General features: G+C 44.1%; 1 protein-coding gene across 1 annotated transcript; it reads right to left on the reverse strand.

The window, feature by feature from the left end:
- Positions 1-26805, reverse strand: fbln1 (fibulin 1). Its single transcript, XM_042707430.1, has 17 exons — positions 26270-26805; positions 21822-21933; positions 20432-20564; positions 19306-19558; positions 18974-19030; positions 18744-18833; positions 18052-18189; positions 17533-17670; positions 17093-17236; positions 16523-16648; positions 16288-16413; positions 15935-16054; positions 15583-15714; positions 14806-14929; positions 10928-11070; positions 9185-9325; positions 1-732 (listed from the first exon to the last, which is right to left on the reverse strand). Exons 1-17 carry the CDS (start codon positions 26448-26450, stop codon positions 593-595), a joined length of 2298 nt encoding a protein of 765 aa, XP_042563364.1. The 5' UTR covers positions 26451-26805; the 3' UTR covers positions 1-592.
- Between the last annotated feature and the right edge of the window lie 1118 nt (positions 26806-27923).

Consider the following 27923-nt stretch of genomic DNA (forward strand, 5'->3'; position numbering starts at 1 on the left):
TTAAAAGTCAAATAGCAAATATTTTATTCATCACATGATCCCTCCATAATGAATTGTGATATGTAACTGAATACAATTGGAGTGAACACATCATAACCAAGGACTACAGGTACATTCAACTTTTTCATATCATCATTCCAATGTTGTGAAGTCCTCGTAGTTCACACCATATCTTAAACTTGAGCATGATCACGCATGCTAAGCATGCTTATATATGCTCACACAGGCATGCACTTAAGGCCTAGCATATCTTAAAAGATCAAGAAGATGTGTTCTGTGTCTAACCAAAAGAAAAGTAAAGAAGCAGCAAGTGATCTCTCACCACATTAACACAAACAGGTCAGATTTAGGAGAACTCATATCTTCCACCGTAACAAGCTTTATACATGTTGCATGCAAATAATAATCACTCTAACTCATTCATTTCGACATCTAATGTGTTATTGTGAAGTTGAACGTGAATTAAAAACGTGAACGTGTTCTGTGCTTTTGTGTGCGTGCTATTTGGCAGTTGCCTAATTGTGTGGGTGCATGTGCTCCAGGGGATGGTGCGAATAGAACTGGTAATGGGAGAGATTGGGCGTCTCCACATTTAGAACCAGAACTCCGAGACAAAGATGTGGACGTTCACAATGTTCCGATGCGAGACGACCCCAGACGAGACGTAGTTCATGGCCAGCTTCAACACGATGTCCACCGGGCCGATGATGCGCTTCACCTGACGCACGACTCCTGGGAGCGGAGAAACACAGAGAAGCAGTCAGACAAGGAAGTGAGAGGAGTCAACAAACATGGCAGCACTCCTCTCAGTCTTCTTTGTTCAACATTGGACTCATAAACACTCCAGACGCACACACACACACACACACACACACACACACACACACACACACACACAAACTCACACACACACACACCGAGGGAGAGGAGCATGACTCAAACCGCCCGGCCATTTTAACGCCTGGGAGTGATGGTGGCGACGGCCGAATGCACAGTCAGGCACTGAGGCTGTACGCTATCCTCGGTTAAACATGATGACAGGACTGTCAGATCTCTTTCTTGTGAATCTGGCCTTTGTCCCCTCCTATCCCCCCATGTCCCCGCTCACCCTCTCCTCCCTGGCGTGCTCCTCCCTCTCCCTGCGGATGCGAGACACCCTGCTTGAGATTGATGTGGGGGAAAACACACCAGAGTCCTGACCAAGGATTACCCCATGCCGGAGGAATTCACTGGAAGATCTTTTTAAGTGAACATGCGATTACAGAGGAGAGAGGGAGGAGAAAAAAAAAAGCGCTGTGTTTACACAAGCTGTCAGCACAGCTTTCTCTCCACCGTGTACTGGTGACATTTCAACTCCGTCCTGCCTGAACAGCCATCGACAGCATGCAGTCAGGCAGTACAATCCCTCCACTGTCCCTCTTCTCCCCTCCTTAATGTCTTTGACACTCCCTTTTTTTTTTTTCTTTCTTGGTCCCCCCTCCCCGCACTTTCGGGTTATCTTTGGCTACAGATCGTCAGGCAAAGTGAAAGTCAGAGCACCTGGCTGAAGACATACCAGCCCGAATCAGAATCAATGCTATGCGACTTTCAACTCTTGACAACTCAATCACAGTCGCTCTCTTGCCTTTGTTCCACTCAACACTCTCATCATCGTTACTCCATGTTACTGCAAATATGGTGCAATTTAAGGATTTGAAGAAGACATCTTCATCGTGATGCTGGGTGGTGGGGCCTTCCAGAAGTGATGAAGACGTGGGGGGTAAATGGGACTCTAGCACACTGGGAAGCAGATCCACTCGGAGGGCTGCTGCCGCTCTGTCCGCCTCAGCTTGTTTGTGGCACAGGAGGGTAAATGAGTCCCATCTGTTAGAGTCACGCAATCCGGTCCCCGTCGACATTCCTCTGGGCCTCCAGCTTCAGTTCCACCATGGCAAGAGTGCGCGTGCAAAGCGAGCGAGCCTCCTCGTCTAGATCACTGCGGCGGGGCTCAGAGATTCCGGCGATAAGCATCTGTCGGCGAGGAGAGGGGCCCAACTACCAGGAGTTTGCCACACTTGTTTTTGTGTTTTGGGCCTCTGTTGCGTAGTGACTCTCTACTGTGAAGAGTGGGATGGGGGTTTTATTGTTTCCAAACCATGAACACCATTAGGGCAGGAACCTCTCTGTGAACTCAGACAGAGCTGTGGTTATGTTCAAGTATTGAAGGACATGGAAAGAAAAAAAAAAACGTTTTTTTTCCCTTTGAAAATGATTTTTCAGCACGAATGCATGAAGTCGAAGTGAAGCTGCTCAGTTCAGGTGTCTTGGCTTGCACTAACAGGGACTTCTTCTGATTCTGTAGTGCCTCAATCGTTTTTTTCCCCCATATATTAAGTCTGTGAATGACCATTATACTTGACATTAAACATGCACTGGACAACATGTACTATGACAATGACATAATGATATGATACTTGATTTCACATGGAAATAGATTTGTTGTTGGATCACATGAAATGTCACAACCATGTGGAGCTGACCACACATGACCTTCTAATTGTTCCTTGAGAAAGGCCAGAGAGTGGTCAGAGATGAAGACAAAAAAGAATGTGACTGAAAAGGGGTGTAAAACAAAAGGTCAAAGCAAACCTGGCTAAGAATAGTATCCCACAAGAGTCCAGAATGGCCAAAATGAACTTTCTGGGCATCACAGATTACACAAACGACCCAAGCACAACCAAACCTTAAATCGTTTTCAGAGTTTGCCCACATGTGAATGCTTTTACGTGAGGGTGATTAATGTATTAACATAACCTGTTCTTATATTGTCAGAAACTCTTATAATAACAGGGAAATGTGGTCAGTTGTCTGCCCTTAATCAGGTATTTTTTCATGATATCAAATTTACGGCTACCTCATACATTTTCATCTTTTCTTTCGGTACCTTGTAAGCATTGATAACACTTAAATAGCAGTTGTCACCGACTAGCTTGGGTTTTAGAAGCATACCACCCATTCCACTTGGGCTCTTCACAGTCATGTTTGTGGTGGCTGCAGAGGTGACCCTACTATCACATAACCATCTGTGCATAACCCCCTGTTTTTCAGCGCATTTTGTGGCACTCCAAAGTAGCCAGTAAGGAGAAAATAGCCCTAAGTGTATGGTAGCTGCACAGGCACTGCCTCAAAACAAAGTCAAGTGAATGCCAGGAGGCATTTGTCATCCTCAATGGCTACAAGGGCTGCGATATTGAAGGGTTACATGTAAACAGTACAATTTCTGGGTTTTATGGTTTTTACAACCCTGGGTAGGAAGTGTATGACAAAATCCAAAATGAGTGGGTTTAACACCAGGGACAAATGAAGAGTTTGACTTGGCCTCACCACAGTGTAGTATAATGACACGCTGGCTGTTGTGGGATGCAGGCTTGGTGCAGTTAAAACCTTTCGTCTGGCCCCAAGCGAACGGTGCCCGCGACCCAGTGCATACTGGGAAAGACCTGTGATCCAGTCTCCAGAGGACTCGGTGGCGAAGTCCAGATGGCCTGGCTTTTTTCTGGTGTGTTTCCCCACCGCCTGCTTACTGCTCTCTGGTCACCCTATCCAAACATCCCCCATAACCACTCCTAAAAGGGGGACGTTGAGCTGTGCCCGTGCCCGTGCCCTTTAAAAGGCACGGCTTGTGGTATGGTATCTTCTCAAGGTCAATTAACGATGACTCATCGCTACTGATCTCCGGAATGGTATCGGAGAGTTTCTGGAACACTTCTCTCTATGGAGTATTTCCATGGAAAGGAGCTGCAAATTCAAGTTTTATGTGGTTTTCCCCACAGCGGTCAACAGAATAACGCGGCAGAATTGGTTCAACCCACTCCTACTGAATTATGTGGCATTTATAGTGGGGAGCTCATATGTTAATGGAGTTTCACTCAACCTTGTCACAACCTTATTGCCTTACCATAAAGTTATACTTTGTTGAGATTTACATCTAACGTAGGCTATTGCTTGCCTCTCAAAGCTGAAAAAAGCTGCATACTTGTTTAATTCCTTCTGACATGAAAAAAACACTTTAACAACATTAAAATTCCACAATATATTTTCCTCTCAGATTGTGACATGCTCTAGCCTGTCAATTCAAACGTATACACATATGAAGAGAAAGCACATAACACTGTACTAAATTAGAGTCAATAATAAATCAATGGGGCTGAGATGATGAGTGTTCCAGCCCTGTCTCTGCGGAGTAGCAGGGACACATGCAGTGAGTGATATCTGCCTCGGCACCCAGACCACCCTGCCAACGCGCCCACTGTCAAGCGAGGCAGACACTGTTTTCATTATCTCCGGTAATCCCTCTTTTGACAGGGCAGGGATTCCTCTTGGGCTTGGCCCGTCTGTGTGTGCCTAATGATGCCATTTCATGATTCATTCCCTGACATCTTCCCATCAGGAGACCTCCTCGGCTTCTTGCCCTTGTGTGGCTCTGCAATACGAAAAACTCTCCCGACAAATTCCACATACATCAACTCACACATGCTGTGAACCGGAAAGCACATTTTTCCCACATTTTGTTGAGAGGTTTCAAAATCGGCGATGAGTAAGAATTTACACACAAGTCTGGCTGGCCTTTGTTTTTTTATGTCATTTCTAGTACTGGGAATGCCGGTATTTTGTTAACCATGTTCTTTTTTCCAGTAAATACTTTCATCCTAGCTCCTTTTTATATGCACAGCACTTAAAGAATATTTTTGAAAACTGTCAACAATTCACCTGCTTGAGCGCCGGTGTGCCTCTACCCCTCCCAAACAGGCCTAATATCTCAAACCAAAATTCCTCTGTGGCTTGCGAAGGATCCAAGCCAATGACACATTCCTAAGCCCAGACCAAATTTACGTCTCCATTCAAGTTATCACTACCGTGGCAACAGTATTGCAACAAGGCATTTTATTGTTTGGAGTAGGCCCTGACCATAGACGTCTTTCTCTACCTGGCATTTTAAATCACTGGAATCATCTGCTGTTGACACGGGCTGCACACTAGCCGTGAATCATTCCTATAAGACAGTCCAATGATTACTTTGCACCTTCCGCTCTTCAATCTTGCTGTTGCTCTGGTGAATTCCACATACTCGTGGTAGTCAGTGGGAACACCGCTGCAATCCTGGGCAACATTCAGATCTCAGTCTTTTTCGTGTGGCCGCTGTGTTATCCACAGCCCATGCCGGTGTGAGAGTCTGCCTGCTCACCAGAGCGTGGCGTGCACTGACTGACTGGCAGCCCGCGCAGTGAATGAAAAAGGGAGCGGCCTCCGACAATATTAGTCTCTAAGTGGAGGCTGCACTCCCGTGTGGAAAAGCCAAACAGGGCACTGAGGCTGGCTATGTGAGATTCTGTAATCATATCACCTCAGAGAGAATCGTTGCTCACCCCCCCCCCCCCAACCGCCCCCCACCTGTGCCCAGCCCACACCAGGAGGCCCACACACCAGTCAGGTGGAGAGCTTGAAAAGTCCCTAGCAACAGCTGCCAAAACTACTGGATGTGTTATCGTACCTGTTGAGAGATGGTTTGCTAAAACAGTCCAACCAAATCAAAGATGGATGATCATGTGCGTCATGCATTCCACTCCTGTTTGTCTTTCTGAACATTCGTGTGACATGTCAAGGGTGAAGGGTGTTTTCTTTTTGCTGATGCACCGTCATTAGGCGTGGGTCTGGAAACCTGCTGGGTGGTTTGAGCCTGCATATTTTTTCAAATATCTCTTTTGTTACCCTAAATGCAAGGGCGCAAGTTTCATGCTGGATTTCTCAGCGTTTGATAGCTCCAATCAAACCGTCTCATGATCTCTGGGGGTTCTACTGTGTTTGTACAGATGCACCAGACTGCCAACGTTCTCATCCAGACGTGAATCCCAAAAGAAAACCTCCACTCAGACAGACAGTGATGGATGACTGAGGCACACTAAGAGGTGGTACAGTCCTCCCAGTGTGTGTGTGGTGCATCACGCCAACCAGACTAGTATGTGCAAAGAGAGAGAGAGACAGAGAGAGTGATTGTGTGTGTGTTGGTTCGTTTCACGGACCTAAAGGTATAATTACACACCAGAATGAGAATAATCAGTACTGTTCAGAAGGTTGCCGCTACCAGCGGTGTCCAGCTGTGCACCCCCGTTGTGCAGGCCACTCACTACACTTGGGGACACAGAGAGGTCCCCATAATCCTGTGTTCCCAGAGTTCTGTGGGCTGCGCATGGGGTGCACCTGCACAGAAGGTGACCAGACGGTTTTTAGTTCGCCCAAGACTGTTTCACGGCCTCCCCCAAATCGCACTGATAAGCGATAGCCTATCAGAATGGCCCTTGACCTGTCCATCACATCATTCCGTTACCGCTATATAAACTAGACCCACCTTTGTTCAGTGTTGGAAGAATTCGGAGCAGAGATGCCTCATCAGAAGAGTTCGTTGGACGATTAACAATTCAAGACATTCACAATCTTTCATTATTCTTGCCGTGCATCAATGAGACAGTGAGTGTTCTGTTATTTGTGTGAGTTAGCGAGTCTGTTAGTAATTGTATATGGTATAGTGGTTTGCTGCAAGAGAGATGGTTCACTACTAACGAGGTTACCTGCATCAGTTGTGTGCTTGGCTAACAAATGGCATATAAAACTGAATGTACTCCGGTGATAACTCAATTCAATTAACTAACTACTAATAACTTTAGTCTTGTCGATAGACCTATCTGGCTTTGATGCTGATCTTGTATTCAAAATTCCTTTTTATCCATTGTTACTCGCTAGATGCCATCTGATGTAATGCTAGGGAACTAAAACACTACAAGCAAGTTAGGCGGTTGTCACAACAGAATCTGTGTTAATGGCATCAAACATATTAAACACATTATTATTGTGTTAACTTTAATGGCCCTAATCACCTACAGCACACTGCTGCACAGTAAAAACTGAAGTTGATCTCTATGCTGATTTATGACAACATACTAGTTTTCAAAGAGTGTTTCTGGTTTTCTCCATGGACATGGCAACAAATCTACTCCAAGGACCAAGGATTATCTGGGTCCTGTACAGCAAGTATGTTTTCAGTGTGGTCATTTATGTAAAGCAATGTTATGACCACTGCATGGACATTAATCATTGTATCAATGGCTTACAGTAAAGTGGTACTGTATATGAAGACACGAGTGTCATTCATTCTTGTATGACTTGTCAGCCGTCGCTGACTGTTCTATGTTCTACCATTTACTGTGATACAAATCTGTCATGAATAAAAAAAAAAGTGGATACCAAACTTGCCCCGAATTACAGATGACTAAGTTTCCCAAGGGACTTGACTTGGATGATTTATAGGTGCCCTCCATTGCGAGGCACTGACATACCTCTGTCGCCACGTTAGCCAGACGACCTCCAGTGAGTTTAATGAACAGAGCCCTCATCACGCAAACCAGGCGCCCAATGAGAGCCATCTGACTTGGAAAGGGGGGCCTCTGAGAAACGGACCAACCTGCGGCCGGAGAATACGCTCTTTACAGCGGAGTGCAAGATGGCCTTTCATGTGGTCCCCCACTTTAACTGCTTTACAGCCAGGCGAGACACAAAGAGGACGGGACAGGAAATGTAACAATACAGGAAACCACATGAAATAAAGTGGCCAGGATTACGTCTGAATACATTCGCATCCACAGACGCACATTCTCACAAACACACACACACACATTCATGAGTGTACACACACACACATTCGCATACGCAAATTCATATACCGGGAATGAGTGACATCACCACAGCATTGCGCAAGATAGTATAAATAGCCCACCCATTGTAAGGTTCCCACTGTCAATTGAGACACTAAATCAAGCTGGGCACTCCTGCAGCTGACAGTCTAAAGTTGCCCTGTGATGAATCTTTACTTGTTTGATGATGACCTTCAATTTCTAACATGCATTTCAATGCATTCATTACTAATTATTATGCTCTGAGGAATTTATTTAAAAAGATTCATATAGTATATTCCTTTGAAAGGCAGCAACTAGCAAAACAGTGTAGACTTAAGATTTAAAGGCCTTTACCTTTATCAAAAGTTCCGGGATGTTGAATTATGTAATTTTGTTTACTTGTTTGCTCACCTAACTAACAGATTTATTTGTGATTCCTCCTCTAGACCTTGTTGGGCCAGTGGATAATGAGGAGCAGTGTGAACGCTTGTGATTCTAAACAAGAGAAATCCCTGCAACCATTGGGGGCCTTTGTGTTAGAGTGAGTGTGTTAGTGTCTCTCTACACTCACAGACCTGATGATGGTTTCCCTTTCTTTTCCATTTCCAGTCTATAGTCTTCTCAATCCTCCAGCGGACATAGAAGTGTGCGTTCTCATTGCTGTCTGCATCCTTGTAAGCACTGAGAGACTCTATCTAGCCATTGTGATTCACTACTACTAAATGCTGTAGCACCGCCTAGATAACCCATGTGCCCATATGCCTTACCAGGTGAAAGAGTAAACGGTAGTGGATTAGGATGATTCTCAAAGCACATGAGAACACATGTATACGTTTCGTGTGGTGATTTTGTTTCCTAGGTAAATGGCAATGTCTGGGGGAGGCACAACTATTTCCCTGCTTATGTTTTGTTTCATGTGACTCATCCATGAGGGCTATGGATTGTGTACATGTGAAGGTACACCTGCACTGACACGCAACAGTCTGTTCAAACTGCTTTGCAGAGGGCTTTTGGAAGTGTATCAGAGGGCGGTCATGTCAGTCCGTGTGTGAACTAGAGCATCCCCTTCCACAATTCATTTAAAAAGAAAATGGAACTGATACCAATCAAGCCAAATGTCTGGTGAGGAGTGAGCTTCATCAGCCTTAAAGGACGATCTTTTTTTTCTTCTTTTCCAAAAGATGGCATGTGAAGTTGCAACTTAAAAGACCCACTTAAGGAATGCAGGCATCCACATGAAGAATGTCATGCTTTTCAGACGGTCTACTTTCCACCCAGCCCCAACCCCCTCTCCTGGCCTCACACAGCAACACATGTGCATTTCGTTTGGTTGAATAAAGAGCTGTATCATAATGTGGAATTAGGTCAGAAAACCACTTTTGTGTCTCACAGCAAATTTAATTGAGGGAGGCCTCGGGGTTAGTCAATGGTCCCTGGGTATTGTTAGCTGGCCAAGTGGATGCCAGAGTGCCACTCACCCACGATCATTCCATGCTCATAGCGCTTGAGGATGTCGAAGGAGCTCTGCATGTTCCCATCCAGGATGTCGAAGACAATGTCGGAGGAGCCCAGTTGAGGCAGTGAGTGTGCCGGCGACATGGTTCTCAGGAACACGATCTCTGTCGAGCAGTTAGGAGACAGAAATAAAGGTTCTCGTTACCATTGAAGCTTTTTCTGCAATTCACATTTTCATGTAGAGGGAAAAACAAATCCTGGTGGAATGGTTTAGCTATTATGAATTAAGACTGTGGCCTCATGTGTGGCCTCGTGTTGGTTATGAAAAATTGGTGACGTTTTTTATTAGGGTGAAAAAGAGCTATTGAATTCTTTGCCATCTTTAACATGTTTAGTGAACGGCTTATGCCTGCCTCTGCCTCGCCTTCCTAGAGCTAATAGTGTATTAATCTAAACAGTGGACATTGAAAATGAAACATACTTGAAATGGCCTTTTTACTTTGGCAGTTTAGTCTGCACTGAGTATGGTACGTTTAAAAAATTGGGAGAGTATTTTTTTAACCCAGGACTGGAACTAGGTACTAGAGTTTGGTTTGTGTCTATGGGAAAGCAGGAAGTCCATTGCTAATTGTGATCATGATGGGATGGCATCTGTAATGGACACAGGCCAATAACAGGTCAACATCGGGATCAGAGGCACCTCATGGAGAAAGGATGCAGTGAGATGCCTTTTAGATGTAGGATAGGGGGGGAAATATGAAGTCAGTTGATACTATGAATGCAAAGAATGTAATTAAACTAAGAGAAGCAGTATAAATGCTTTGTAGACATCACTTAGTCAGTGATAATATTAAGGTTCATTGTAACCAGAGGGACCTGTTCACTGTGAGACACCTAGCTATTGTTTCAGCTTGCTGGTTGTCCAAGCCAACGTAAGCCGTCATCGCCTTACTCAGGTGCAGTTGCCAGTCAGTTGTCTTGTGCATTTTTGAAGTAAAAAACAACATCAAGAAAGTTAAGGCAGCCACAGATGTTGCATCCACCACATTCATTTTTCTGCCGTCCCAAGAAAATATGAAATTTTATTCAGCAGGTGTTTCTAGATGACGCAATTATACTGGGGTGTAGGAAACTGGCATGTAATGTGAAATCAGACTGGCAACTTGGAGAGACCTCAGGAAAACTGTACATGAGTTCAGACCCTGTAATGCATAACCAGCACAACCACTTAAGACTTTGAAGTGAAAACTAGACTCGGGTAACTCAGGTAAAGATTCCCACTTTTCTTAAATTCAGAATATGCTGTAAGAAATGATAAGGTGAATGTTGGCATGGCACTTTTCACTGAATATAGGAGTTTACTTTTTCTTTTCTTTTTTTTTACTTATACAGCTCCTAAGCTCCCATTGGCGTCAATCTCATACTTCAATCTTTAAAACAGATTGGAAAGGCATCTGCTATAAAATAACCCAACCACTAAGCTAAGTCATTAAGCGAAATGACTAGGAGTTATAGTTTATTAGACTTTTGGTATATGCTGTAATTTTTTCACTTGCAAATTTTGGGGTGGCCCTCTGACTAACTCAGGTGCAAATGCTTAACAACCAGTTAGTCCAAGATGGCCACACGTTACAGATGAAACCCTGATCCCAGTAAATGACTGTGCTGCAATTAGCAATGCTTTATCATGACCCATAACTTCTCTGAACAACACCCTTACCAACAAAAGCATACAACTGTGAATAGAAAGAGTCAAAATTGCCTACCTTCTGATTTGGTGAACTCTCTGAAGGTGGGCAGGGAGATGACAGTGTGGGAAACTGAGTGGACTGGGTCCATGACACAGCCGATGTCGTTAGCCTGGCAGGACTTGACGCAACGGATGGTGTCGGCTCGTTCGACCCTCGTCCTGCTAATAGAGGGGAGATACAAGCTCCTGACCTTCAGCAGCGGCTATAAAAAGGCCTCGAAGCCCAACCACCATCCTCCCTCAGGCATACAATGACAGGGCATCTCAGGGAGCAAAGCACCGCATAATCAGTGGCACAGCAGGCCAGCGAAATGTCCACTACACAAATATTATCTGCACAAATACCGAGGGCACGCTGGATATAGAACTCTAAATCAAACAATCACATTTGAGGAAGAATAACAATAAAACAACAAGCAGCCAACAATCACACAGCAAGAAATGGGTGGTCAAACTTGGTCTTGCCATTCATGGTTTTGATGCATTCAGAGTGGAGAGTGAAATGCTACACCCAGTCACGCGCTGTTCCACAGCCTTCACGAGAAAATATTTGGATTTGCTGAAGCGTCCCCCCCACTTTCATATCCGATAATCTCTCGTAGAGAATTTATGGGCCAAGGGAGTGCTAAATTCTGGAAAACACGACAAGACAACTCCCTTGTCTCTCAGCTCCGTTCTCACCATTATTTAAGGCTTTGTTTGTTTCAACGCCTAATCAGTGACGGGTCGTGGGTCTGAACCGGGTTTGCTGCAGAAAAAAAGAAAGAAAGAAAAGGTCTTCTCCCTTCCAGCATGCCGTGTTTACGAGCCCTACCTACGCACCCCCAACAACGCCACAAGTCTCGATCCCCACTTCCACACGCCTTGTGCCTGAATGGGGGCCTCAGCTTTAAACATCTGGGTCTTGCAAGTTGATGAGAAGGGCAGGACGTTTAAAAAAATAAATTAAAAAAAGACACACACACACTCCCTCTGGGTCTGTCAGTAGTTATCTCCCTTCCCCTGTTTGTGTAATAAACTGTGCTGTCTTACCCACTTCGTATCAGTTTCATGGTTGTGCCAGAACTGTTGTTACTCAGGCAGATGTGGCTCCTCCACAAGTCACAAATTAAGAGATCTTAAGATGTTAGGACAGGCAGCAAATTTAAAGATAACGACGACATTAAATTATATTTTGATAGTTACACATCTACGCGGTATCTTAACATTGCTGTACCTCAAGCAGCCAGGCAAAATTCCTTTAATTTGTCAACTCGACTAGTCCACACCTATGTCTGAGTCTGAGCAGTTGGTAGGGCCTACGCTACTGCAGCAAAGAGGCTCCATAACCCACCACCCCATAGCTCTCTCAGTGTGATTGTGTGCTGGTGAAACCCCTGAGCCAATATTGGGTTGCAGGCTTACTTTCATGAAGAGCTGGGAGAAGCCCCTGACAAGAAGTCAAGCCACTGCTGGGTACCGGCTTGTAATTAGCAATTAGCGGGTAGGTCCACGTTTTGCTTCGGGCCAGTCCAAGCCACAAAATGTTCTCCTAGTTTATAATACCTCGACTCAGGCACAGCACAGAGAGGAAGCCCCTCAGGGATTTGGGCGAAGCACCATGACAGGCGATCGGGTGAATTTACGAGAAAATAATGACCCTGGGTGAACTGCCACTCGGCACGGAGCACCAACTTCAAAGGGAGGCAGCAAGTGGAAGGCTAATTATGCCCTATGCGTCTTCACCATAGGAGGGGTCTGCAGTTCTACGTTCACGTGGCCTGACACAAAATCCCAATATTTCAGGCCAGAAATAAAAACAGCTCTTTTGGATGGAAGTCTCTTTGGTCAAGAAGGAGATTTTTTCATTTTTTTGAAGGTAATTATTTATAGTCGGCACATTGATAACGCCCCAACATAAACACAGTAGGCCATCATTCATGCTCAGAGCGGTGATGTTGCTCCACCACAAATTGTTCAGACCACCGACCAGAACCCAGATCTCCATAATTCAATGTCAGAAAGTCTGAGGACAAAAAAAATGGAGGCTGTCGTACTTTTACTTTAGGAACATCCTCGAACAAAACAGAGAAGTGCCTCCTTCCTCTGTTTTTTCAGGTCTACCTTGCTAATTATAATTGATGAGAATACAATGAGTTGCTCTCTCAGCCTGCCCTAGAGTTTGTAAAAACTGCTACCCCATCAGTGTAGACTGGTCAGCAGGACTGTAATTTTTGCTCCCCCTTGTGTTTCATTATGTGGTAGTTAGTTAGTTTGTGGTAGTTTATGTGGCTTTTGTGGTAGTTTGTGTGGTACTTTATGTGGCTTTATACCACTGGTGTTAGGTGTCTTTGAGATTCATCCTCATGAAATCTAAAACAAATCAAAACACTAATGACGACTGCTCTAAATGACACAAACAATTCACCACGTACAAACTTGTCTAGAACTCTTAAAATACATCTCTTTTTTAATACCAGCAAGGAAATCTTCATTTATCTAATCCAAATCTTAAATGAAAACCACTGGCAGTGACAGGAGAGATCTCTAAATATATATATTTTTTCATTAAAAACATGAACAAAACATGAAAAAAGACATCTAACACCTACACGATGTAAAACAAACATCTCTTTAAAATAATCAGGTAGTCTTGGTGGTTTATGAGCCCTATTTGAATATTTCTTTGCCCTAAAGCACCACCTAGTGACTACAGATACTAGGTGTTCGCTTGAAAGTGTGTGCATGTGTACTCCTAGACCTCCTAGGGGGTGTCTTAAACCAATGGAAGTGTTAATGAATGCTTGGTTGTAACCGTGGCTCTCTTGTTATCTGTTCATCTGTCATGATAATAATAATAATAATGATCTCAGTAGTGATGGTGATGTTCAGTTAGGGGACACAGTGTTAGGCAGGCTTGGCTGATCCTCAGTGACAAACACCAGCACTTTAGCCATGTAAGTGCTGACCATGCCATGCCGAATAAGCGTCATCAAGAGAGAGAGCTCAAAGTCCTTTGGCTGGCCAATGGCCCGCTGTACAGACATCACGCCACCAGAGGGCACTCTCTGCGTGCCGAAGAAGCCGTTCTCGTTGCCCTCCTCGATGGAGATGTCGACTTGGTCGCCGGGCAATATGTTGGAGGGCCCCATCCGGAAGACGTTGGTAGGCACACGGATATTGGTGGGGAAAGTGAGGTGGTAGTAGGTTATTCTCACAGGCAAGGCCAGGCACTCGCTAGTCTGATTGCAAATCAAGCGCTCACAACGACTGTGAAGGAGAGACAGTGGGAGGAGAACAAACAGAGGGGGTTGGAGAAGAACAAAACAGAGAGAGAGAGAGAGAGAGAGAGAAAGAGACAGAAAGGGAGAGGGAGAGCTGATGAGTCGATGCAAAGGGTGGCATGCGAGCAAACCAAAGTAGTGTGGGAGAGAAGTGGCTGGAGACATCCACACAAGACTAGGACTAGAATCTTTATTCCACGTGCTTCACAAACAACTGCTTCTTTTCCTCCTTTCATCTTGTTATGTGCCTGCATTCCATTCCCAGAGAACACATGCATGATGTGACTGACACGTAAACACATCAGCATTGAGCATGCAGATGATTGCAGCCAAGTAAAAAAGCTTCCATGGTTCAAGATTGCCCAGAATAGGCCTTCCCTTTCTTTGTGAAAATGTTCTGCAGTAACTTGTATCCTTACGTGTTCTGTTTTTCACTCTTTTTCAGTCATACACCTTACAAAGACGCAATGTCTTATAGTGAGGCTATAATTAATGAGAATGACACCAAGGGTGAACTGTATTTCTAGGACGCAGACCATAGTGTGTCTGATGGGTTTTTACATGTAATCTGCTGGATTGCTACGTCCAATTTAGGAGACTCGCAGTGAGGCGAAGCCTCTGAAATACTCACGTCTCCCCAGAGCGGCGGTAGTTGGGAGGACACTCAAAAGCCAAGCAGCGGAATCCGCCCTGGACGTTGAAGCAGCTCTCTGATTCTGTGCAGGTGTGTGTCCCTGCCAAACACTCATCCACATCTGTGGACAAGTCACTCCGAATTTAAAACTGTTTCATGGTACATTCCAGAAAACTGCACAGTCAAAAAGCTATGTATGGTGGTAGTCAAATAAAATGATCAAGCATGCAAAACACTGGAAATACCCTACAGCCCTGTTTTCACAGAATTTACTGGAGAGATAATGAGAGTACATTATTATTGTATAATTACACATTTAATAAATGCATGACATAGTTCCACAGTGAAAGCAAAGTAGTGCTGAAATGTTACTTCCTGTTAAATGGACATTGACCAACAGTTACAACACTACCACCTGACTGATAGTGACTAGCTAATCAACTATGTGCTTGCATTGACAAACAGATAGCACCTTCCAGACAGAAACAGAGCTTCTAGAGCTCCCCCTGCTGGAAAGAACCTGTAGTCTTCCTCAAAGGTGCCTTATTTTATGGGACACACCAGATCTGTGTACTAGTGTAAGCAATGAGCAACTTGAATATATACACAAAAACATTTTCCACATATTTCTACATACTGTACTAAAGTCATTTTTTGCTTTACTGCAACAGTAGTGGCATATTTTAGTTGCTGAGCAGGTAACGCAACATGCTCTATGGTGTCCATGACAATGGGCCAGGGCTGTGACTATGGGACAGTGCTGTGATTGCTCACCCTGGCAGCTGCGTCCGTTGGGGGCCAGTGTGTAGCCCCCCTCAGGACACGTGCAGTGGAAGCTCCCGGGGCTGTTGTGGCAGCGGTAGGAGCAGATGTGTCCCCCGGTGGGAAGCGCACACTCATCAATATCTGGAACACAGTCGTTTAATTTGAGTGAAAAGTGGAGTTCAGAGCAACAACAGTGGCTATGTAGACACCTTAGAATATCATCAGAATAAGGCAAGGTATGGCAGGGTACAAAGGCTTATGTTATCTAGGTCAAATTTCTACCAAAAATTGCAAAAACAAACTAATTTGATACATCTCTTATGTTTATATGTAAGAGGTGAGCAATCCATAGCCATCTTACCTTCACAGGTGATGCCATCTACATCACTGAGCTGGTATCCACGGCGACAATAGCATTGGTAGGAGCCATAGACATTGGCACACTCTTGGCTACAAGGGTTGCTTTCACACTCGTTAACATCTACACACAGTAGTAACACATGTAATTAATGAAAGAGTAAAACATACACATTTACACAGAAACAAAATGTCTAATTACGCAACTTCCAGTGACAATTACAATGCAATTGTGATAATTACTTACAACAACAATGTCCGATTCAGATGGTAAGACCGTGGAAAGGTGAGACAAGAGCAGTACACTAATACATAGATTGGAATTAGCATCCATGAGTTCTCTGAAACACCCCTTACCATCACAATTTCTGCCATCACTGGAGAGTTTGAAGCCTGTGGTGCAGCTGCACTTGTAGGACCCAAGAATATTTTCACACTTGTGGGCACACAGACGGCCAGGATAGTGCCTGCACTCGTTGATGTCTGAGTTCCAAAGGCAAAAGACAAAGCCATGTTGAAATACCAGTTAAAGTACACATTAATGGAGTGGAATGATGGAATGCAGAGGAATGATGAATGGAGTGTTCTTTACCTTCACAGACCCTGGAGATGCTGTTGAAAATGTAGCCACCGCGGCACTCACAGCGAAACGAGCCCACAAGGTTAATGCAGCCATGGTCAGCACAGGCGCCATCAGGCTGCTTGCATTCATCGATGTCTGACACATAAAGCATAACAAACAGCTCACTCATAATTGGAGCAAGGCCTCCCCTATAAATCGTGAGAATGCTTGTCTTTCTGCATAATAGGGAGATCTGCTGTATCCATTAGAAATAGAGGCATGGCATATTTGAGGTGGTCCATAGCATGACTTGTGCCCCACAGCAACAAATTTAAATGCTGTTCAAAATGGTTTGTTGCCTAGTGAAATTGTGCCTGATCAACAGATCTTTCCTACTTTTTTTCATCTCATCATACTGAAACAGGACCACAGCAAAATGGTATATCTGACTAACGGAAAGCTAGACAGGTTAGCGTGAGGAGCTAATGCCTGTAGTTTTCCACAGCTTATGCTGTGGTGTGTTATCGATATGTGGCCCTTTTTTAGATTTAGTGACAGTGATGGTAAGGACATCAACAGGCCTCGTAGTATGTGACTCACCCACACATCGAGTTCCCTCTTCGTTGAGATGGTACCCACGTCCACAGCTCACAGAGTTCCTCTGGCAGGTGTAGGAGCCCACGGTGTTGAAGCACATTTGTCCAGTCGGACAGGGCCCGTTATGGCTCAGGCACTCATTAATGTCTGGCACAGGGAAACACAGACATGTAGCTTGAATTACACAGCGTAGAATGAGAACCAAGTCGCATGTGGACAAAGACGTTAAGAGAGGTCTGTCACAATTGGAATTTATGGAAAAAATATCTTTATTGTATACCGTGATGACTAAATTGTTTGTTTCTACAGTATGTATGTATGTATGTATGTATATGTGACAAGGTCAAACAATTATCATAGCAAAAAGGACCAAGACAAGACACACTGAGCATGTTGGATATCAATAATTGCATATTGACAGTCAGGTCCTTTTTTTCTCTCACCTATGCAGCTGCCCAGAGCATCCTGTATATAGCCTTGTCCACACTTCACTTTGGGTCGACAGCGGAAAGACCCAGGAGTATTCTGGCATTCAAAGTCTGGAGGGCAGTTGTGTGTGCCAGTCTCACATTCATCAATGTCTAGAGGTAAAATCAACAGAATAGTGAGGTTTCAGCTGAAGCATTCATAGAGAAATGAGTTTATAATCATAGTATGATCAAATTTCAGAATGTTCAGGGTAAATTGTTTGTGAAGCACAATTTACCCTGCACATAAAAAAAAGTACCTGGCATAATTTATACTGAATATTTGTAACCACTTTTATATAACTACAGTGTATTAGTAGCAGTTGTGTTATGTGCTCGTCTGAAAAGAGACCACATTTTGTATTTTGGCTACAGGTATTTCGAATTAAGGTGGGCTGCTAAGCAAACAAATAACTCCAACCCATTTCACATGACACGACCATTGGCCAGTTTCTTGCTGTCTTTGTACCAGCAGGTGGCAGCACTGAAACAAACCTTTGCATTGGTTGCTGTTGGTTAGTTCATAGCCTGTGCCACAGCTGACCTCGCGCTGGCAGCGGTAAGAGCCTAGCATGTTGATGCAACGCTCCCCGTGCCGGCAGTTGTACGTTCCCAGTAGGCACTCGTTTATGTCTGAGCAGAGAAAGACAAATACTCAACCTAATCAATCTAAGGATAACTTTTATTATAATTATTATTATGTATTGCACGTCATCCCTTGTATGACAAGGAGAAGAAGGAAACTGTAATTTTACAAACTCTATGATGAAATGACTGAAATATGATGAAATATGAATACAAAACTCCTCTAGGAATTTTATGGCAAATTACTTATTGGATGCCTCCAAAAAAGAATGAGATATTGACATTAAAATATAAGATTACTTTGAGAGATTTAATATTTTCATGAGTGATATGCCCTCACTGTGAGAGATGACCGAGTCAGGTTTCCTGTGTTCATATCCAATTAAAGCCTTACCAAGTAATATGTATATTAGCACCTATGAGTAGCGATGCTTTGTCATAAAAGAAAAAGAAGTCAGGAAGTCTGACTAAGCTGTAATGTCTGGGGTCATAACATCCATGTAAGAGGCCTCAAGTGTTACATGAGGTTACTACTGGGGTATGTTTGTGTGTGATCCTCAGTAAAAACAACTGGAAGTTGAGGAGGAAGTCGTCTCACTTACCCTCACAGTTTTTCGCATCTGGTTTGAGTTTGAACCCCTCTTCACAGACACAGGTGCCATTACCTACACACTTTTGACTACACTTAGCCTCTGGCATTCAAACAGAAATGCACACATCCATGGGCACATACGAGGGAGAGAGATAGAGAGAGAAGGACATTTCAAAATAAAATTCAATACGATTTTTTTTCCATGTAGCTTTACTTGATGCACTGTACAAAGCACATTACCTTTGCACATGTCGTCAAGTTCTGGGGTGTCTGAATCGTCAGGTACCTTTTCTGAGGCTGTACGGAGAGACAGTACAGTGTCAAAATGTATGTCCCAGTATTACCACCAGAGGGCAGACTACAGTTGACAAATGTCTGGATTTTGGTTAGGTCTCTAAGAGGTGTAACTCAGTGCATTAAGCTACTGAGTCAGTTATTCCCCAGAGATCTTTGTGATATTCGCCATGCATTTCATGTCTGGAGCAGGGCTCTCAGTAAAAAGCCAACGCATGCAGTAGCATGAGTTTCTCTTGGGTGAGTGTTAGCATGAGCCTCGTGAGAAGTTTTCTCACGGCGTCTCGATCCATAGACTCTTGCATAGTGCCTCATGTGGTGCATTAGTGTCTCTGACCCTGTGGAGTGTCGTTGGCCTGGTCGTCGGTGGAGGTGCTGTCCTGGGGTGCTGTTCCCCTCCACCTCAGGGTTCCCATGCCTGCAGCAGGCGCGGGACACCAGGCCGCACTGGTAGCCCACGGAGAGGCTGAGGTCGCAGGTCAGGCCTATCTCCTGCGCTGACTTCCCTAGCAAGCAGCAGTCGCAGCACATCTGAGGGCGTGGAGAAGGGTGGGGTGGAGTGGGGTAAAATAAGGGGGTGGTTGTGGTGGTGGAGAAGGGTGGGTGGGGTGGGGTAAAATAAGTGGTGGGGGGGGGCACAAGTTCAAACTGGCCATCAGTGACATCAATCTCACTCACGCTCATACATCTCTTGTAAGCAGAGACAGTCTAGCACCAGGGCATTATGCACTCTTGTGTGTATCCTTAAAAGACTGATTGTTTATGTTTATTTATAACAAAACAGTGGCTTACAGTCCTCTAACAGTGTCTTTCTGTGAGTCAACACTTGTGTCTGTCTACGTCTTTTAGAATACCTCTTACCAGTTAGGTAATTTGTAAACCACTGGGCCTGACATGCATCTTCAGTGCTGAGTAAACCTGGCAGATGCTACTGAGTGATAATGAGTGATAAACACAGACGGCAGTAATCACATTAGGGACACAGAGCACTAGGTTATTAACCTGGTTTCCTGTGCATGACGCAAAGCTTCGAGCCTACAGAACGCTGCGGTTCAGATTTACAGCTGTCGCTGACAGCTACAAGTTCCAGTGTGCTGTGCAGAGTAACGTGTTTCATCCTGCTTAGTGTAAACACGGGCGGGAACAATCGTTCCTGTACTGACACAGCACGTCCGCCTCTAGGTGAGTACAGCTAAAGTGTGGACAGTCGCTGGCAGCCTGCTCAAAGTTCCTTTGTTTCTCTTTTGACTTTGATTTAGTGGAGGTACATCTCCTTACCGCCACACACACACATACGTATACATACAAACACAAACACACACACACACACACACACACACACATGCAGTTGGTGTTTAAGTTACAGAGAGGAACAGGGTGTCAATCCCATCTGTCAGCACTCACCTTGGCGGTCTTTGACTCACAGGTGCTCCCTGTGAAGAGGGCCTCGCAGGCACCTTGGTCCTTGGCCATGTTTATGCCATTGGTGCAGCTGGTGTCCTCCAGCACTGCTGCACAGCACTGCTCCTGGGCTATTCTGTCAGAGAGAACACATGCACACACACACACACACACACACACACACACACACACACACACACAGATGCGAACACACACACACACACACACACACACACACACACACATACACACATGCGAACACACACACACGCGAGCACACACAGGCACACACACACACGCACGCACACACACACGCACGCACACACACAGAGAGAAAGAGAGAGAGAGAGAGAGAGAGAGAGAGATAGATAAACACAACGAAAGACAAAAGACAACATACAATCAACAATTACATCCTTATGCAATCAGAAGTGTTTTCCAAGACTACCCAGTCTGACAGCGTGGTACTTTCAGAAATTGCGAAAGACCCCGATGTTTACTTTCCATTGTTTTTCTTTTTTCTCACTGCATCAAGTCTCCCTAAGGAGAGCTATTCCAAAACCACACAACACATTTTTTAAAGACGACAACGCTTTTCTGAACAATGAATGACCTTCTAAAAATTGAGCCAAGCTACGTGGGTCAGTGGAGTTCTTCTGGTCTCCTCATCAGGTCGGGCTTGAACCTGAGGCCAGTGTGTGGTCTGTGTTTTACAGTAAGCCTTTTGCAGCCCGACGGAACAAGAGGGCACTCACTCCCGCTCTTGTCCAGTTCCAAAGAGCCTCTTTATCAAGCCTTACAGGAAATCTTTCCATACAAACGGGATCGCTCTTCAGCCACAACAGAGCCTTTTAAGGGCACAGACATGCTGGTGTTTTTCTTTTCACTACTTGTCTTCTTTTTCTTTTCTTTTCTCTTCGTTTTTTTCCTCCTCATGTGTCTGAAATAATCCTCAGATTTCCTGTTATTCCTCCTTTCAGCCCTCTCTCCGAGTATAGTTTCACCTCCTAGGTATTTCCTGGATTTGGAAATACCCCCTTGCTAAACTCCCCTCCCACAAAAACCATACCCTTATCCCCCCTCTTTCCCAACTCTAATTTGAACAAATTCTGGATCATGCTGCTTTCCAAAAGAAACACTTTAGCCCATGGCAGGAGGATTGGGTGACTGATTTGGTTTGCAATCGGCCAGACCCATGTGCCACCACATCTCCTCTGGTTACTACCTATTACTGCTCGGACTACTGCATCTCCTGGACTTCCAAGGGACAAATGAAGTGGTGCTGGCTGGCCGTCGGCCACAGAGAGGCCAGGCTGTCTAGGCAGAGCCACGGTACGGTAGCCCCCAAGGAAGAGAGAGAGGGTGTAGGGGAAATGGGAATATCAGCACTGACCTGCAGGTGGTGGACTCCGAGATGAGGGGCAGGGCTGAGCAGTCCTGGCTGTCCTGGCCTCTTTCTCGCCCGTCCTTACAGCAATCCTCCATGGAGATGGGGTCTCTGGTCTCTGAATCATAAAGTTGAAATGATGCACGCAGACAAAACATGTTCAGATTATCACTGATCACATGCGGAAAGCTCTTTAAAATTCCGCTCCAAAAGTCTTTCCCTGGGGCTGATTGGCGTCAATTATGCGGACATGCTGATTTGAATGGGGTTTCGTCCAGGGGTGAAAGAACTGATAGATCTAATCACATGGTTCAGCGATTCCAAATATATGGAACCTAGAGTATATCTAACACATAGATCTAACACATAGACAGTCAAAGAATACAAATAGGATGCACACATTTTAGGGGACTGAGGGAAACTTAAAAATACAGAATAATAATATTCTCTGGAGAGACATACAACCACAGTCCTTTTGAGCACTTTTTTTCCCTCATATGACGCTGCAATAGCCTCCATTGTTGGTGCGTGTTTGAAATATGCATATATGCCATGACTTGCCTTGCCTGCGAGATTCCAAGTATATCACCGTGGGTAATCAGTGGGCCGAGCACAGGGCATCCCTTTTTCTCTGGAACATTCAGACACTCCCAACTCAAACCATCCCAAACCATCAAAGCTCACTGCCTGCTTCATTGAGTCTATAAGCTAGCTGTCTATAGGGGTGAATGTGTGAGTGTTTCCGGCTGTTTCTCTCACCAAACCCCTTCTGATTTTTACTCTAGGCTGAAAATGAACACCACAGTGTAATTGGCTTGCATAAATCAATAACTGGTTCTAGTTTAACTTTATAAAAAGACTGCTTAACAGATTTTATTAATATTTACGACAAGTGGAGACAACAAGACTGGAGATTTACTAGACTAGGAATTATTGGAAGAGACATGTTGATATGAATCATATTTGGACATATTGGACATATTTTAAGTTAATTTATTTCTCTCCGAACGTAGACTGTCTTTCTGACAGTGCTGGGAATAGTACCTGTGTGAAAGCTATTTTAACTGTTTTTCCTAATGCACATTTCCCAGTAAACCAAATGGTAGTTGTGTTGTCTGGGAGAAAGTGATATGGAGGGTCATTTAATGTAGTACTTAATACTTAACTCGCACTTACAGTAGTTACATTCCTGCACTTTTTTTTTTCTTATGTAAAATAGCATTTATTGTTACACTAGGTCTCTATTGCTCGTAGCTTGATTGTTCTCTCCTTTGTACTTCACTTTGGATAAAAGCGTCTGCTAAATGACTAAATGTAATGTAAACGTAGTGAGAATAAATATCTCTTAAAGATTTACAACAGCAAACGCCTGAGGCCTCAAAACAACAACTGGATAACTCAATCTGAACAAATAGATTCATTACCTTGTGGTTTGTGTGATCTGCCAAACGGAGAATAACTTTGGCAGATGTGTCCGTTGGACTCCTGGTGTAGGCCTCAACTTAACCAGTATAGCCAAACAGGCATTACCTCCACTGAGTCTCCAAAATGAGCACCATATCTTGTCATTTGTCTGTACTTAACATGACACAAACTGTCTATGCAGTTTTGTTATAGACTGCTTCTAGCCGCAGTCTGGCCTTCTCTTCACCACAAATTTCAAAATAAATACTGGTCTTTGAAACATGAACATTGAAGTGATCAGTTTACTGCGCACTTAATGAAATGTCAAACTGTTTAGATTTCATATAAATAACTTAAGAACATACTTTGTTTACCAGAAGAAGTCTTACATTGTTTAGAATCATTAAATAAAATGTAGTTTTCTTAAGAGAAATTGGTACCTTGCACAAGAAGCAATGAAGAAGAAGCATTGCAAAAGAAAACCCCCAAAATTCTGACAAGCAGACAAGCAAACAACACTAGTCCATGGTGTTTGATGGTTAGCAGACGATTAGACAGATTGATGCATTGCATTTGTTTTTAATAAGCGCTGAATGTCTGAAAGCACTAAATGTTTTTAATAAGCGCTGAATGTAATTTCAAGACCCATTGACACAAGAATCAACTAAAGTCTTCACTAACAAAAGATATGCTTCAGAGCCTTTTTTTATGTCTTCAGATAGCTCATGTGCTGGCAAGCATTGTGATTAAACTTTACTGAGTAAGAAATCATGATGTAGGAAGCTGTCAAATACCCAGCATGTTGCCACATGCAATCAAAATGACACAACTGAATCTAGGTGGAAGTTTGTGGCCAGAGGATCATGTACATGTGATAAAAAGTACAGTGGGTTTTTTCTGTTTAGTTTTTCAGACCATGTTATCAGTGAAATCACTTCAGGACAGTGACAAAGCACGAGTGATTAAGGCAGGCATGCTAGTCAGGACTGGTTTCAGCTGAGTAATAGCTGAAGACCTGGCCCTGTTAGTGAGCTGTACATGCTGGTGCCAGAGTGGAGAGTTTCTCATTATGGGTAATAAAGCCAGTGGAGGAAATGAGGAGGCCTAACCCCCCGCCAGCTTTCATGTGGGATTCCTATTAGAGCCCCTCTCTCGGCAGAGATAAGGGTACACTTCACGTGTTGGGGAGAGGCCAGCAGTGGGGCTGTTCTTAGAAAGCTAGGGGTGACCTGCAGGGGTTAGTTAGGCACATAAACATTCAGCCATTTGCTGACACCACTTGAACAACAGTGAACCAGGCTCTACAGACTTCCTTTTGGTCTTGTTATCAGTAGGAGGCCCCCCCTCCCCTCCCCCTGCTAAAATGTTCTGGAAATCAAAGGTTTCTTATAAAAAGGGAGGCAAGCCTCTAAAATTCAGCTTTCCAGGACCAACCCTAGACAAAGCATTAAAAGTTCCCTTCCAAGCACTGAGTGACTAAGGCTTTTTGTGGGGGTTGACGAGAAGCAGTGGTCTCTCACACAAGTTTTATGGAGCTTTTGTCTTGCAGATAAGTATCCTGTCCTGCACAGTACTAATCCTACCCTACTCTGGCTGTCAAGGCCTGTAATCATTTTTCATCTCTGATGGTCTGCAGCTCACTTATTCATCCTAACTTATAGTAAGACCGTAACCTCAGCCATCCCTCTTTGCTGTTGTTATTTTACCCGGCTAGACACTTTTTTACTCTAGCCCAAGTGATCTCACAGGCCTTCCCCCATCAGTGATGCATTTGTCTGCAAAGGCTGGCTGCCACCTTGGAACGTCATTGTGGTTTTTAAGGGCCATGCTGTTTGGGCAGAGCACATGGCTGGACTGCGTCTGAGGGCTCGTGTAAACACGCCCTAATGAGTCTGGAGCAGCGGCACCCCCCCGCCATCTCATCTCTGAGAGCCCGCTTGAGAAATAGAGCCCGACCGCCCCTCAAAGTCTGCACAGTCCAGGCCCACTGTCATTTACAATAAGCGCAGTTCTGCAGGCGGCCCATTCATGTCAGCACGTCCGCTGTGTAAATACCTTGTCCTGACAGGAAATGACAGCTGTTGATGAGATATTATTTTCACCTCAAGGCATGCCTGGCTGCTCAGGGGGGCCCCCATGCTGACAAATGTCTCACCAATCAATCAGTCAGTCTCTTAAATGTGCAGAATGCATGGTGATCATTTGAACTGCAGTGCCATTGGTTGCAGGAGGGTGGTCTGAACACTGCAAGGGTGGCAGCGGGGCAGGTCGGGAACTTCTGGAAGGGTCATCAGTGTGGCCAGTCTGTTTCTAATTGACATTAAAGCATTCAGTGGCCATGGGGGGACCCTGGTGCCTGTCTGATTCATGGCACGGCATTTGGAAGAGGGAACCCCGCTGATGGCGAGAATGTCCCCGCTGATGTCCAGAGAACCCCCTGCCCCGACAAACAGACACTCCCACGCCTCAGTGACCCCAAGATGCATTTAAAGTGTGTAAATCAGTCTTGATGGAGCAGCTTTCTTAATCACATGCAATACCAGTCTCTCTCTCTCTCTCACACACACACACACTCGTGCATATGCACACACACACTTACCCACTCTTTCAAATACCAAATACCTTATTCTGTAATCTTAAAATTGTAATACCTCTATAAAACACCTCCATAGTTCAACAAAATTCAGATGTACGAACCTAAAACCAATTAAATATCTGTAATTCACCCACACATGGTCAACATAGTATTGGTTTAACAGTGGGATTTGTGTCAAAGTGGGTAGTAGGTCAAACTTACAGTTACAATTTGAATACACTTGCCACCTGTATCCTCTGGAAAATTGAGATGGGTAGGGCAACAGCTCATTTTAGCCATACATACATTTATGGAGTCCTCTCTACACTAATAGACCATTCATTCTTAAACACACATAGACACAAACAATATTGTACTAGACCATTTCTGGTGAAACTGGCAAAATCTAAAAAATGGCACACTTCACAGATCACAGACAACCAAAAAGCACCAAAACTAAAAAAAAATTACTTACCTTGGCCATTGAGAACTCCGTAAATAGAAAAAAGTATCAATATCCAGGGAGCCATTGGATCCATCAAATGGAAAATCGTCTGTCTTGTAATATTCAGATGTATGAAGTTGGCTACACGCTGCAGACTGCTGGTTAGGGATGCAGACGAGTAGTACGATAAGGCAGCGTCACTGTCTCCCATGGAACGCCTAATTAGTCCGTTTAAGCTTAACCGGTCCCCCTAGGGGGGCGGGCTCCGCAATACGCAGTCAGTCATTTACAAGTATCAAGCATGCTGTGATCAAACCAAAACCAACATTAAAACCAAACACATACAAATAATTGAAAAATGTTTTGATATCTGTGCCGTATATAAGTTATACGTTACTTCGCCTCCTTATAGTATAGAATCAGGACACAGTTATTGCAGGACTCAAAGATCCATGTTGATTTAAGCGACATATTCCTTTGATTGGTATCTAACTTTGAAACGCTCCTTGGCTGCGTCGCCATAATCCTACTGATTATTGAACATCTGGAGTGGGTCTGCGGCGATCTAAAATGTGTTGTGGTTTTCTCCAGACGGCAGCGTAATGAATATTTAAACATTTTTGTTTTGGTGAAATGTGAAGTATGTAATGCATATTCCATATTTTGTAATATTTACGATCTTTCAGAGTAGACAATCTTGTATAATTACTCGCCACAATATTTTCGGCTGACGAAACTCTCCCTCAAGGAAGCTGATTGATTTTATTGAATCCTCCCAGACGTCTTTGTGGTGAGCCTCTGGTTTCATCGAACCAATTCCATTGGGAAGAAGTCGCAGACATGTGGGAAAGACAATTCTAGACTTTTCCTCAGACTTCTCAACTTTCAGCAGCCATTTACGATAAGACGCTGGAAAGAGACACAAGGAATTACTGTTTTTATAATCTAGTTTTTTTTGTTGCATACAACTACTGACACCAGAGCTATGTCCTTTTAATCTCGAGAGAAGGATGTTAATAGTAAAAAACACCTTAAAAAACACATTGTTCTGGCTTTGAACGTGCAGGCTCCGGACCACTCATATACCAGAGAGATTCTCACCACTCCTTCCAGGTGGAAGGATTAGGTAGCGGAATAATCGCAAGGGGACTTTATAAACATTTTTATACCAGCGAAGTCTCTGCTATTTCAATCACCCCTTTGGTTCTGGGCAAGGTGACAGAGCTAGGAGTAAGCCACACACACTAATCAAAGCCACATGTCTTTTCTACGAAGACGCCTCTGATGAAACATCTTTTTCAAATGGCCAAACTTGGTAAAACTGCTCCTGGAGCTGTAGGCTACTGTAAAGTAAACTACCATGTCTTTCTAAGGTAGAAAGCCATTTTTGCCTGACTCGTAAGCAACCACACTCCACCTGGGAATGTTACTCTCTGTTCTTAAGAAGTCAAGGCATATTTGGGATGCGACATAGTAAGACATTCAAACTGTAATATCCTATGTATAGTATATGTTAAAATACATCAATGGTAAGACTGTAGTTGTATAGCTGTAAGTAGAGCAGAGGAAATTGATACATTTAAAGCCCATCAATATTTACAGTAAGCAGTTGTTCAGACAAGTTAGAACATATTGAGCTCTTAGGGTGGAAAATTAATACGATTCCATGGCACGGTGCTACATG

The sequence above is a fragment of the Clupea harengus genome, chromosome 3 (assembly GCF_900700415.2).
Source record: "Clupea harengus chromosome 3, Ch_v2.0.2, whole genome shotgun sequence".
Classification (NCBI taxonomy): Eukaryota; Metazoa; Chordata; class Actinopteri; order Clupeiformes; family Clupeidae; genus Clupea; species Clupea harengus.